Raw genomic sequence first — 12,994 nt, forward strand, 5'->3', positions numbered from 1 at the left:
AAAAAGGAGTAGTCGTAGGCACATCTATATTTCTATCTTTCTTTCTCGGGCGCTGTGATGGGATAGCCCTAGGTACATCTATATTCTTTCTTGTTCTTTTGAGTAGTTGAGTTTATGGGATTGTGTCTTTATACCATTTCTTCTCTTTTTTCACGTACATTTCTTGGTTTAAAATTGTCAATTGGTTTCTTGGTTATAATTAGAATATCGATTTGCATTCTAGTTATATTTTGATTTTATATTACATTGAATAAGGTTTGATGATTTTTGAATTGGATATAATTTGTTGATATGAATTCTACTATTCTAGTTTAGTTTTGATTGAAATTTGAATTTGGTTTTGATTTCTTGGTTGAGTATATATATTATATGATTTTGAGTAGGTATTAGATTTTGACTCAGTTTGTGGAATTGGAGATATTGTTTGGTTTGGTTTTCATATTAGATTTTGACATTGTTTATAGTTGGATTTGGATTCCGGTTTAGTTTTAATTTTTGTTAATTTGGATTTTGGTGGGGTGTTCTTAGATTGAAGATTAATTTAGATATTAATATTGTGTTGATAGAGTATTGCATGATATGGATTCTTCTTATTGTCTTCATATTGTGGATCTTTTGTGAATTTTATTGCTCCGTTTTCTATTTTAAAAACTCTCGATTCAGCATCATAATTTTTGGGGGATATTACCAGATATAATATTATTGGTTAGTTGCATTATTTTATAAGTTTCTTTGTAATATTAGTCTGGTTTTTCATTGTTTTGATGTTGGTTATATAAGCCTTTCTCTTAGATTATAATAAAAACACTCTATTTTTATAGAGTTTCTCCTTACTTTATCAATTTTAAAGACCTAGTTGACTACCAACACTCTTTTCAGATGAAAACTATTCTTGCATTCAAACTAATTACGCATGCCTTACACATTCCAACTCTTGACACTTTGGACCATGTCAGAGCTCATCAAGTGTCTTTTCATCCCCCCATGCCCATGCGGCCATGCCTTATTGCAAGACTAAGGGGATAAGAAACAGCCTATGCCATCTTCTTCTCAATCACCGACAAACTCGGCATCTACAACAACAACAAAGTCAAATCTAACTCCGCTTTCGAAAGAGCTTATCAAGATTGTGAATTCTCTCAATTGTTGAATGGTTTGGTAGTTCCTATGGGTAACAACTATTTTCGCTATATTAAGAAACTAAACAGAACCATCCACTATGTCAATCCTTCACAACGATCAAAAAGATAAATGGAATTCATTGCAGTTCAAATGAGATGGTCATCAATGTGGAAGCTGGTGATGCTGATAAATGCATAAATGTCTCTCTTGAATTCCTTAAAAAAGAGAAAATCTTGTTAAACAGACATCATATACTTGTTGCATTACCTCAAGCATTCCTGTGAGCCCCCTGGGCATCCTGCAATTAATTGAACCCTGAACTCCCGAAATGCTCTAACATGCATCATCCTGTGAGTACAATGTATCAACTCTAGTGGCCTGAATCCAAAGACACCATCTCTGTCCTTGATGTATCCATCACCAATTGCAACAGCAGCCGCAATACTTTCCCTTTTGGCTGGTATACGAGGAAGTGAAGATAATATAAGCGTTATTGTTGTTGATCTCATGAACAATCAGTCTTGATATTCTTTATGGTTGTGGAGTAAAGGCGCTAAATGAGAATCACAAGAGAGTGGCCCAGTACATGTTGGACGAGGAACTTAATTGAATTATATTGCCTTGTGTTATTACATTTAAAGTGACCTTTTATTTGAAGCAGCGGTATAGAAACGTTCTCTTTCATTTTGTACCTTACTCAAACAGACCTTTCTGAAGTTTTTTTAAAAAGTAAAATAATTTGCATTATGTTTTTTGGATTGAAGTTGCAATCTAAACTTAGCCTTGGCCTTTGAATAATGAAAAATTAAAATAATTTGCATAATGTTCTTTTCACCCAGATTAAACAGTTCTAGTGTACTAATCTACACAGCTTAGCCTTGGCTTTTGGATACCTTTTTAGGATTTAATAAGATGTTTAGAAATTTTTAGTGATCATTTCATCTAAAAATCTTTCATTATTAGTTTTTTGTATATCGAATCATGTTATATATCAAAATCCAATCACTTCAAATCCCATTAAATTGTGATGAATACCGCATCAATTAGTAGTGCTTCATGTTTGACCCTAGCTTCCCATATATAATTTGCATTTATGTTGTGGGGATTTAGTCTTTTTTTTAATATCTACTATGTTAAGTTCAAGGTTTTCATATTAGGTTATGGATTTAATAATATTATATTATCTTTCAACAATTTTAATAGATTATTAGTTTATTTCCATTCTAGTTAAGGTCTTGTACGTTGCGCTAAAATGTGGTATAATTATCTAGAGCCTTTAATATTTTGGAAAATATGACGTAGAATTCTGCGATCGCATATATATCAGTCTCGTAATTATTTTTATTAACGATTCAATGACATAAAGTAAAATATTTTTCTAATAAATTATGAGCAGAAAGATTTTACCTATGTAATAGGTGATTCTATTATACACACACATATATATATATACACAAATATATACATACATACATGTATGTATATATATATGTATGTGTGTATTTATATAATTACTCAAAAAAATGATCACGATTCTACAAAGATCGAGTGCCTATTATTGTTATAATATTTTTCTATTAATTTTCGGTAGTATTTTTATTATGGTGAACTAATTTTAGAACTATTACTAACATATTTTTTTGGCGCTTTGATATAATTATTATATTGGTTCAAATAAAGAATCTAAAATTATATTTCTTTAAAAAATAAATATAATTAGAAAAGAGAGCAAAAGCATTAGATTATCATCCATAAAATATATGAGTAATATGAGTAAAATTAGGTTATAAAGATGCTAGCAGTAGCTAATTAGAGTCACCTACGTTCATAATCATAAAGAAAATTGAGAAAAGATTTTTATAATTGGATTTTCAAGGTGGATTAGAGCCAACGAGGGTGCAAAAATTCAAGAACTGGATTCTTACCTTGCTTCAGATTTTTTTGGTATGTCATGTAGATTGTTTGCTAAGATTTTTCAAGCTAATTGGAGATGTTTTTATACCACATATCTTACTACTAAGTACTAGTAATACACTAATAGCCACACACCAACAACAAACAGTTCTATACTCCTGTTCACAAACCATCCCTGAAATAAGGAGCACTAAGGAATGAGCTAGAAAATGTCCCTCCCCCGTTTGGAAAGAGAGTAAGAAAACATATGAGAAAGAGTACGAGCCCCCAAGCATATCGATCATCTCCCAACGGAGTGATCTCATCCTTTGCCGGGATTTCTTCTCCGCCTCTGAAGAATGTTGCAAACAGTCCCCATGCCAAACAGAGGACACTCCCGCTTAGACCACCGATGCCAAGGAGTAATGAAGTCGTGAAAGATAAGACACTGGCTGTGCTTCTTCCGAACATGGATTGAGCAATGCGCCCACCTTCGAGTCTTCCACATGGCAACAAGTTCAATGATGTTACCACCATTCCTTCACCAATGAGATGTAATTACAATGAGAGCCTTTTAATTTTAAAAACAGAGTTGCATCTAAATTTTGTATTCAGTTCTCTAAAGTTCCAGCTGCAAAGGACTGAAATCTATGTTCTATACAGAGATTTAATCTGAACCAGTTTGACATTTCTAAAGCACTGACCTAAGAGTCCAGCAAAAGCAAGTGGATCAACAGGGACTCCCACACCTTCAACTGCATATGGTAATACGTTCCCTAGGTCATCGGTGTATGGGCCTATTACGAATTGGATGAACGAAAGCAAAGGGTTATTGAAGAAAAATTGAGGCCTTATATACCTGCAGAAGAATGAGTATCAGCTTTTATAGATGTTCTTCTCTTTTGAACCATAAAAGGCAGAGTAAATGGATTAGGAAACCATGGAATATGGATGCATGCCAATATCAACATAATGGGCATGTGTTTTAAAAGATCTATTAGAGCTCCATGACATGGAAGATGCATATAAATCACATTTTGTACTATTAGAGTCAGTTATTATAGGAAGGAACCATCTATGAAGAGGTAGCTAAGTACTTACAATGCGTTATCGCCTCCATTAAAGCTGCCATCAGCCACAAAAGCGGCAACTGCAAGTAATAGGGATGTTAGATATGCACTGGCTGTTCTTGCGACAGGAATATCAAAAAGAGCCTTCTTGTTTGGCAGCAAAGACTCGTAATTATTCATCACTCCCAAGCATCCAGTCCAATTGGAGGGCACTAAAAAGGACGGGCTCAATTTAACACCACAACGTGCTGCGGTTATCCTTGTGGCTATCTGCAATAGATATATACACACCAGGCAATCAAGAATTTATCTTCACAGAAAAAGATTTGATACCTAAAGTATTATACTGCTAACGGGAAATGTTTGGTTTTCATTCACTCCCAATGCCAAATATACTTTTTTACATTCTTGAGAGAGAAAGTTACAAACTCGTCACTGCATTTGAAGATAAAAGATGCGACAAAAAACTTGTTGATATTATCATCAAATTGTCTGAGATATATGAATTTACAGGGTTTAAAAAAGCTAAATTTAAGCAAAAAGCTTGTATATGAACTTTATAGTTTAACAATGTCGACTTTGACTCGATGGTTCTTTACTAGAAAATTCATTAATAAATAAGTTTGCCCTCACCCTTTTATACCTTATGGCATCTCTGAAGTTAATTTACTCATGTTTGCCAAAGCTTACAGGACAGAGCATAGTAGCAGATATTTTACCTCTGAAACTCCCAGAATTGTTAGGAAGCCACCGAAGAGAGGAACAACATCAGCTAGGTAGTCGTTGAATGTAGCATCAGGTTTAAGAAAGAAGCCACTCATCAAGGCTATTGTTCCAAACGTTGTGACACCTAAAAGTACAGAACTTATATAGCCCCAAGGAGTGCTCAGCCTGGTCGACTCAAACTGGAGGTCAATTTCCGCTTTTGGTTGTACCATGCAAACCTTAAAGACATATAGGTAGGTAGTAAGAATACTTAAAACTTTAGTTGCTACTTGCTACAGGGGAAATCTAAAACTAAGTCGACAATTGCTTTTCACTGCAATTGTGTTTGAAGTTATTTTGCTAATAGGATATTAACAGAGACCCTAAAATGGACTATTAATCAAGCCTTTAACAAATTTTCAACTTTTATCAGTTATCATCTTTGTATAGTAATGTGATCTTCTGTAACATAAATGAGATCTAAATTTCTGAGTCTAGTTATTTGTGTTCTATGTATGCAACCAAAACCTATTGTAATCCTAAAGTCGACCATATCATTTTTTGGATATACCTGTTTGGTAATGTCATCAGTTTTTTCCTCCATAAGCCAGATTACAACCTCCCTCCCAGCAGCTTCAGATAGCTTTTGCTCCAATACTGGAATAACTTCTTCAACAGGTTTCCTTAGATTTCCGATAAAAATTCCTCCATCCCCAAATCTCCTCACATCCCTAGCGAAAAATGTATTGAATCCAAAACAGTCCTTTAACTGCCATTTAAAACACCATACAGATTTAAAGATGTGTCTATTGTACACTTCATTTCAGGAGAAAAAATACAAGACACTAGAATTTCAACATATTCCAAAATAATCAAGAGCATCTGCAATCTGCATGCAAATGAAAACCAATGTGCTATATATCTCAGCCAAGTCTCCTGCCCAAGTTGGCTAACTCTTTCTATGCAGTGCACAATCTATCATCTACTTGCAATCTCTATATGTTCATCAATTTGTTCCTTTAAACCTCTATTCTAATTAACAGATTTATTACGATATTATAGTCAGACATAGAACTTAAGTGTTGCTATTGTATAATTATAACCATTTTTTCACATAATAGATGTTGAAATATAGCATAAGATCCATTTGGCCTTCCTCTAACACCTTAAGATTTTAGATGGACCGGTTCTCAATATGGTATCAGAGCTTTCTTCAACCCAAAAAATAGGATTTCGAGCGAGAGGGAGTGTTGAAATATAATATAAGATCCATTTGGGCCTGACATCCTAAGATTTTGGATGGACCGGTTCTCAACAATAAAGCTGCCTAAATGAAAACTTGACACCAGAGTGATAACAAAGCAAAATCTGAATTAGGCAGAACTTTATAAATAAATTTTGGACTAGCTAGAAAGCAGTAAACCACAGACTAACCTTATTAAGATCAAGAGCCTTAAAAGCCTCCTCAGCTTTCTCCAGCCTCTCTTTCTGCCTAGACAAACTGTCAATAGCCAGTTTCTTCAATAACCCCACAACAGGATTATCAGCATTTTCTCTATCAAGTTCTTTAAGCTTCCTATCAGCCCTTTTCTTCTCCAACTTTATAGCTGCCTCAATCGAAGGATTCCCCATAAATTTCTTGAACTCCTCGTCCGTTTTCCAATCCATTTCTTGTTGTTCCTCAACCTCCACTTCACTCTCTCCATCCCCAGACAAATCTTTCTCATGAGCATCTTTGTTTTCTTCGTCTTTCGAAATCACAGCAGAAGATGATGAGGAAATAGGAGAATCAGAGTCCTCTGTTCTTTCATATTTCACCGCAAAATTGAATCTTTTAACTTGGGCTTTGGAGGGAAATGTAGATGAGTGGGTCTTCTTGGAAAATGAATAAGAAAAGTGGTTCTTTTGGGTTGGTGTAGAACAAGTGCATGAACTGGTGAAAAGAGTAGCCATTGAAGGAGAGTGTGAGCATGATTGGAGAACAATGACAAGCTTTTAAGTGAAATTAAGGGGAAATGGAGAAGGGTCTAGAGAGTTGGAGAAGTGGCAAGTATGTATTAACAAAATAAAGACAATCATAGCAACAGAGGTAACATAAGGATATATGGATTCTGAGCTTGAAGTTGACATGCATGGGATAAGATTTTTCTGGTCCGTATTCAAATTCATTTGATCGCAAATGAATGGGATCGTTCCTGGTCTTGTTTAAATAATATCTCTGGTCTTGTTTAAAACAAAATTTGTGATAAACTTATTACTGCAACAAATTAATCAAAAATATAAATCTTTTATAAGATGTGTTATTTTAACAGACATCACACCACTTCACAGTAATATCAAGAAACACGTGGGCTGTGGGGGCGTTGTAACTTGAGTATATATGAATCGGAAAAGTTTTACGGATTTTCGGGTGATTGATTCAGCTATTTGTGATCGATTCAGTACAAGCAATCTTAATCAGTTGAATATGGAGAACATTGAGCAGTATTAAGTGAAAAACAAATAAAAACATTAACTTATTATATGAATATAAATTTTAGATATTTTTGGTTTAAAAAATACTTAGAGTTTTAATCATATGTTTAAAAATACTATTTTAACTTTTCTTATGAATAAAAATATTTAATATCATATTTTCATTGATAAAATAATTTGAATATAATCTTTTTAAATATATAATTAAAATACCTAAAATTATATAAAAAAATCGAGCAACTAAAATATTTAAACAGATAAAAACTGTGAAATTCAGTCTAAGCTCTCTCATTAATACTGTATAAAAAAGAATTTCATGACGCATTGTCCAGTGGCACCAAGTATTCTCTGTTTCTTTTCGCGTACTCCAAATTAACGTACACACATTTGGGCATCGACACAAATATATCTTCATCCTCAGAATCCAAACCCTAGCCCTTAAAATATCTAATTTGATTCACAATGAAGCTGAGGCTCAGATCAATTGAAACAAATCAAACCCTTAAACTTGAAATCCCCAATTCTTCTTCTCTTTTAGATCTTAAACAAGCCCTTTGTTTGCAGATCAATTCATCTTCTGATGCAATACATCTCTCTTTAAATCGTAAAGAAGAGCTTCTTGGGGAATCTTCCCAACAAACCCTTCAATCCCTTGGAGTTATATCAGGTGATCTCCTCTTTTTTTCTGTTAATTCAAGTTTTTCTTCTGACCCGACCCGACCCAGTAGTGAAAATATTCAAGATTCCGTTAATTTTTCGGTTGTAGAGTCTGATAGGGTTGATAATATGAAAGATGAAAGTGTTAATTTGAATACCCATGAAGGGAATTGTGTTAATTTGGATGGTGATGAAAAGCTTGTTGATTCAGAAACCCTAGGAAAATTAGATGATAAGAATGAGGGAGATTTGGATTCGGGGGATACCCGGATGGGGGAAAATGCGGAGTTTATGGAAATTGATGATGAGGGGCTTTATTTTGATGTTGGGAAGTCATTGTCTGTTCCGGGTTTTTTGAGGAAAGTGTTTACAGAGGAATTAGGAAATGATGGTGGTGATCATCATAAGTTATTGGTGATTGCAGTTCATGCAGTTTTATTGGAGTCTGGATTTGTTTGTTATGATCATGTTACCAATTTGGTGATTAAGGGTTTTAAATTTCCTGAGAAGTGGCCGTCTTCTGCGTTTGTGATGTCTATGAGGTACACTTTGCCTGAGATTGTGACTCGTGATGGTTTTAAAGTTGATGGAGTTAAGACAGTTGTATTGAAGTTTCAGAGCTTGGGAAAATTCTTTAAGGTTTATGGATCACTTTCTATGGGTTCTGGGACGCATTGTGTGTGCATCAATGAAGATCAGTTAGTGCCGTTCTTGAATCTTATATGGGCGAATTGTGGGTCTGTGAGTGAAACTAATGTGAACGGTGGAGTTCTCTTTACTGACCCTGCTCGTGAAGTTTTTGCATTTTGGAGAACTGTGAAGGATAAACTTGCGTTGCCCCTATTGATTGATTTGTGTGAGAAGGCTGGTTTGGAACTTCCACCATGCTTCAGCCGACTTCCAACTGATCTTAAGCTTCAGATATTGGCATGTCTCCCTGGTGTGGATGTAGCAAAGGTTGGATGTACATGTTCTGAGTTAAGGTACTTAAGCTCAAGTGATGATTTGTGGAAGCAGAAGTTTGTGGAACAATATGGAGATGCCGAACCATCTGAGGGAGAGGCCCTTTGGAAAGAGAAGTTTGCCAAGGCTTCCGAGAAGCGAAAAAGGAGGAGAATAGCTGCTAGTACTTCTTTAATGAGGAGGGATCGTCATCCCTTCCCAGGTGTGATCCCTGGTCCGTTTCCAGGACAGTTTCCTGGTTCATTTCCGGGACAATTTCCAGGTTCGTTTCCGGGTCGAATCCCTGGCATTCTTGGTGGAGATCATGACATGTTACCTGCCAGTATCTTTAGGCCCCTGCTTCTACCTGAGCGAGGAAATCCTAGGTTTAGGAATTTGTTGCCCCACTGTAATATGGGAGAACTTGGTTGACTAGCCTGGCAACTCGACTGAATTATGTTTCAGGAATATGTTAATAGTTCAATACTACCTAAGTTGTATTAAAACTGTTTATTTTTTCTCTTTAATATATTAAAACTGTTCTGTTTGCAGTTTTGTGCTACCTATGTGTTTTAGATACTAGTATATAGTTATGTTGTGCATTTATCTTACAATAAAATATTAGTCTCAGGCAAATTATATATCCACTTATTCCATTGTTTTAAACTGATGAATAGTTAAGGTATTATGTCCAAGGACCTGCAGACGGTATCTGGCAGACTAAATTCCTTCTCTTATACTCCATTATGAGAAGAAGAAGGGTGTTTAACTTTGCCTGCCTGTTCTAAATTGATGTACTTAAAGGCTGTAGAGTGTGAACTTAGTTGTCCAAAGGAGAAATTTGTTATTCTATATCCAGTATACAAATTATGTTGGTATTTTTCACTTTTTTTTTTTTTTGCATTGGTATGTATGCAATATTGCTGCTTAAGATGGTGGATACCGCAAGAGCTCACCTTTCACAACAAATAATTGTTCATGTTTTGGGGACGTTTGGTGCTCCAGGATCAGTTGATTTGACTGATAGTTCTGAACATTGGGCTACAGATGATGCTTACGTGAAGGTCAATTGCGAGACTACTAGTTTCATAACTGATGTAGGTTGGATTGCTCGAAATATTGTTGTAACACTTTTTAGATCAAAGAATATGAATATTCTATTTGTTAAGCGATCTGAAAACAAAACGACTATTTGTTTAGTTCGTTTTTTGTTTCACAATCAGATTGTAGTTGACAGTTCGGGGGTTTGTCCCGGCTGGGTTTGCGATTCGTATTAATAAAATCCTTTGTTTGTCAAAAAAAAAAAAAATACTTCATTTTTCATCTTTATTCTTTACGATCACCTCCCACCAGTATTCTCAAGGGTGTAAACTGTCCTTGTATGTTTGCACATTTTTCATGGGAGATTAGTGGGTGTTTGCACAGAGTCTAAATGCTTGTAATGAGTTTGTAGGCAACACCCGTGGGCACGATGTTCTTATGCTTATGTCGAGTTGTTTAAGTAAAAAAGATAAAAATAAGTGTTTCTACTTTCTAACAGATTTTTTGAAACCGGAAGTAGAAGCCAGCAACTGTTTTCAATTGTACACCTTTTTCTTTGAAATTTTAGGCTTACTGGCTTTACAACACTTATGTTGGTAAGGAGTTTTTTTTTTTTTTTTTGTCATAAAAACGGTTTGTATTAAACCAAATCGAAAGTTACAAATCCGGATGGACAGAGTTTCCTTCGTTCAAGAAGGTATATCATCTAACCGAAAGTATGTAAATACTCCGGACGTTTAGATAACATAGCCTTTCAAGTCAGAAGAGATAACCCACAAAAAAAGGCCTCGTTAAAACCCCTCAAGAGTAAAACCCTGTGGGAAAAAACTCAAAGGGGAAAAAGAGTACCCTACAAAAATTACATCGATTATAAAACAGACTAAAAATAGATGTGTTCTTTAATAAAACACCCATAAGAGGTCCCGCTATCAATATTTTTCCACTTGCGTACCCTGAAAAAATACAATACAAAAAAGAAAATAACAAGTTCATACAGAAAATAAAACTATCTAAAGCAAAAGAGAAAAAGAGTCAACAAACTCATAATTAAAATATAATATAAATATTAAAGAATAAGGAAAGTAAAATAAAAGTAATTTAAAATAAATCTTTAAAAATCTACACCAAGGAGATAGTGAGATCTCTTGGGTTAGATACCTAATAAAATAATACATAATTGAATTTAAATCTCAACAGATAAAATCAAAAAATATTAAAATTTTAATAAGAAAGTATAATTGAAAACTGGAAACATATCTAACCATATCTATTTGAATATAAGACAAAATTTTGGCAAACAAATGTATCCTGATAAATCATATAAAATACTAACTAAAAATGGATAACAAAAAGAAAGGAGGAATAAATTGAGATAAATCAGCATTAAAACCACGATTTGTTACCCAATACATCAAATAACAATCAATTTTTATAAAACTGAAGCATAAATCATGCACAATATAAGTCAAAAATATTTTTCGGTCAATCTTGAAAACAACATGCATTAAAGAATAATTGAAATTAATAAAGCTAAAACGTAAATCAAGCCTAAATATTATACAAAGATATCATGAGTTACCACCGTCGAGTTACCACCACCGCTGACCGTCGTGAACCATCGTGGACTAGGTTTTGGAGAAGAAAAATATAATTTGATATTCACCAACATATAATTTGGTATTCATCAATAGCCATAGAGGTACAAAACCACAAAGGGTACATCAAACCATATCAAGGGCCCCATGAATATAATTCAGGTACATAACATCGAAATTGATCAAGAAACTAACATAACAAATTGCATATAACTGTAATATTTGTTTAAGGACGGGAGAGCCAAAAGAAGTCTGAACAATGAAACGAAATTGAGATTTCCATCAACCCCTGTAATACCTGTTTAATCGGGTCAGAACAAAAATTAATTGATAGAGAAAAGAGAAGATCACCTGGTATAACTCCAAGGGATTGAAGAGTTTGTTGACGAGATTCACCACTCGATTCGATCTTTGTTCATGTAAGGTCACCATAAATCTTGACATCTAGGAAGAAAAGGGTTCTGCTTATCCATTATACCAAGACACTTTATGGTATTGAAAAAATTACTAGTAATTTGTACTTGGAACTTGGCATTCGTTGTACCAGAAAATCCTGCTGTGTGTGCCCGTATTGAAAATAGTGTTGCCTTTTCTGTTTTCTCTTATATGTTTGAGAAATTATATTCCGATATGTGATATAGTTATTATTCAGGGAGAGGATTTGAGATAACTAGTTCTCAAGAATGAGTTGAGTGATAATTGATTAAGTGCATATTTTACCCTCCCGTCATCCCAAGCTCTTGTATGTTGGTAAGGAGTTTTTAGACAAATGAATATCTCAATATTTTGTTATATGTTTTAAAATTCGAGTTAATTATCCTCAAATTTCATGGATGAAAAAATCATTTAAAATCTCAATTGAATACACCTCTTAAATTACAGTAACAAAAAAATCCACTCCCACACCAAGATCCATCTTCTTCCCAGTAAAAACTCTCTCTTTTCAAATAATTATATATTTTAATGATAAAATATGATACATTTCAGAGTTAAGTTCTATGGAGTACACAAAAACATTGGAGTATTGGAGTACAAGTCTTAATTTTTTAGTTTAATCATAAATAATATATTTGATTATGCAAATTTATATCCAATCTATCATTTATAAGTTGTCTTGCACATAATTGTCTATCAATCGTTAATATCTTTCAACTTTAACAAGTATTAACATTATTGTTCTGCTTATTAGTTATATTGCAGAACATAGAGTCCTGTAATTTATAAAAGTCATTATTCTACCTTTCGATTACAATATTTATGTTGTAGAACATAATGTGCATGTTATTAAATGTTTACGAATATTATTGAACAAAAAAAATTGAAATTTAGATGAATAGATTACATTTTATCCAACTTTGTACTCCAATACTCCAATATTTTGTGTACTCCATATAACTTTACTCTACATTTCAAATATAAGGAATGTTAAAAAATTAAATATAAAAAATGTTATTAGATATGTGAATAAGTGTTGATGTTTGAAGTTATCAGGAT

At 33.8% G+C, this 12,994-nt stretch overlaps 2 protein-coding genes across 3 annotated transcripts; one reads left to right on the plus strand and one right to left on the minus strand.

The window, feature by feature from the left end:
- Positions 1-3,027: 3,027 nt before the first annotated feature.
- LOC108224232 (probable zinc metallopeptidase EGY3, chloroplastic) lies at positions 3,028-6,849 on the minus strand. Of its 2 annotated transcripts, none has more exons than XM_017398745.2 (6): positions 6,225-6,849; positions 5,362-5,559; positions 4,805-5,029; positions 4,117-4,355; positions 3,720-3,874; positions 3,028-3,554 (listed from the first exon to the last, which is right to left on the minus strand). In XM_017398745.2, the coding sequence occupies exons 1-6, from the start codon at positions 6,741-6,743 to the stop codon at positions 3,199-3,201; spliced, it is 1,692 nt and encodes a 563-aa protein (XP_017254234.1). In that variant the 5' UTR covers positions 6,744-6,849; the 3' UTR covers positions 3,028-3,198. The 2 variants fall into 2 exon arrangements, 1 of the variants encoding a protein (XP_017254234.1); XR_001807361.2 differs by having other exon boundaries at positions 3,367-3,554; positions 3,720-3,812.
- Positions 6,850-7,571: 722 nt separating this feature from the next.
- LOC108224571 (F-box protein SKIP22) lies at positions 7,572-9,426 on the plus strand. Its single transcript, XM_017399235.2, has one exon. The coding sequence runs from the start codon at positions 7,728-7,730 to the stop codon at positions 9,294-9,296; it is 1,569 nt and encodes a 522-aa protein (XP_017254724.1). The 5' UTR covers positions 7,572-7,727; the 3' UTR covers positions 9,297-9,426.
- The last annotated feature ends 3,568 nt before the right edge of the window (positions 9,427-12,994 follow it).

This window comes from Daucus carota, chromosome 6 (assembly GCF_001625215.2).
Source record: "Daucus carota subsp. sativus chromosome 6, DH1 v3.0, whole genome shotgun sequence".
Classification (NCBI taxonomy): Eukaryota; Viridiplantae; Streptophyta; class Magnoliopsida; order Apiales; family Apiaceae; genus Daucus; species Daucus carota.

Bases quoted from the DNA above. Each gene is read 5' to 3' on its own strand.
- LOC108224232 (XM_017398745.2), bottom strand. From the start codon at position 6,743: ATGGCTACTCTTTTCACCAGTTCATGCACTTGTTCTACACCAACCCAA. The intron at 5,030-5,361 runs GTATATCCAAAA...TATGTCTTTAAG, and splicing joins CTGATGACATTACCAAACAG to GTTTGCATGGTACAACCAAA. The intron at 3,555-3,719 runs GTCAGTGCTTTA...TCATTGGTGAAG, and splicing joins TGCTTTTGCTGGACTCTTAG to GAATGGTGGTAACATCATTG.
- LOC108224571 (XM_017399235.2), top strand. From the start codon at position 7,728: ATGAAGCTGAGGCTCAGATCAATTGAAACAAATCAAACCCTTAAACTT.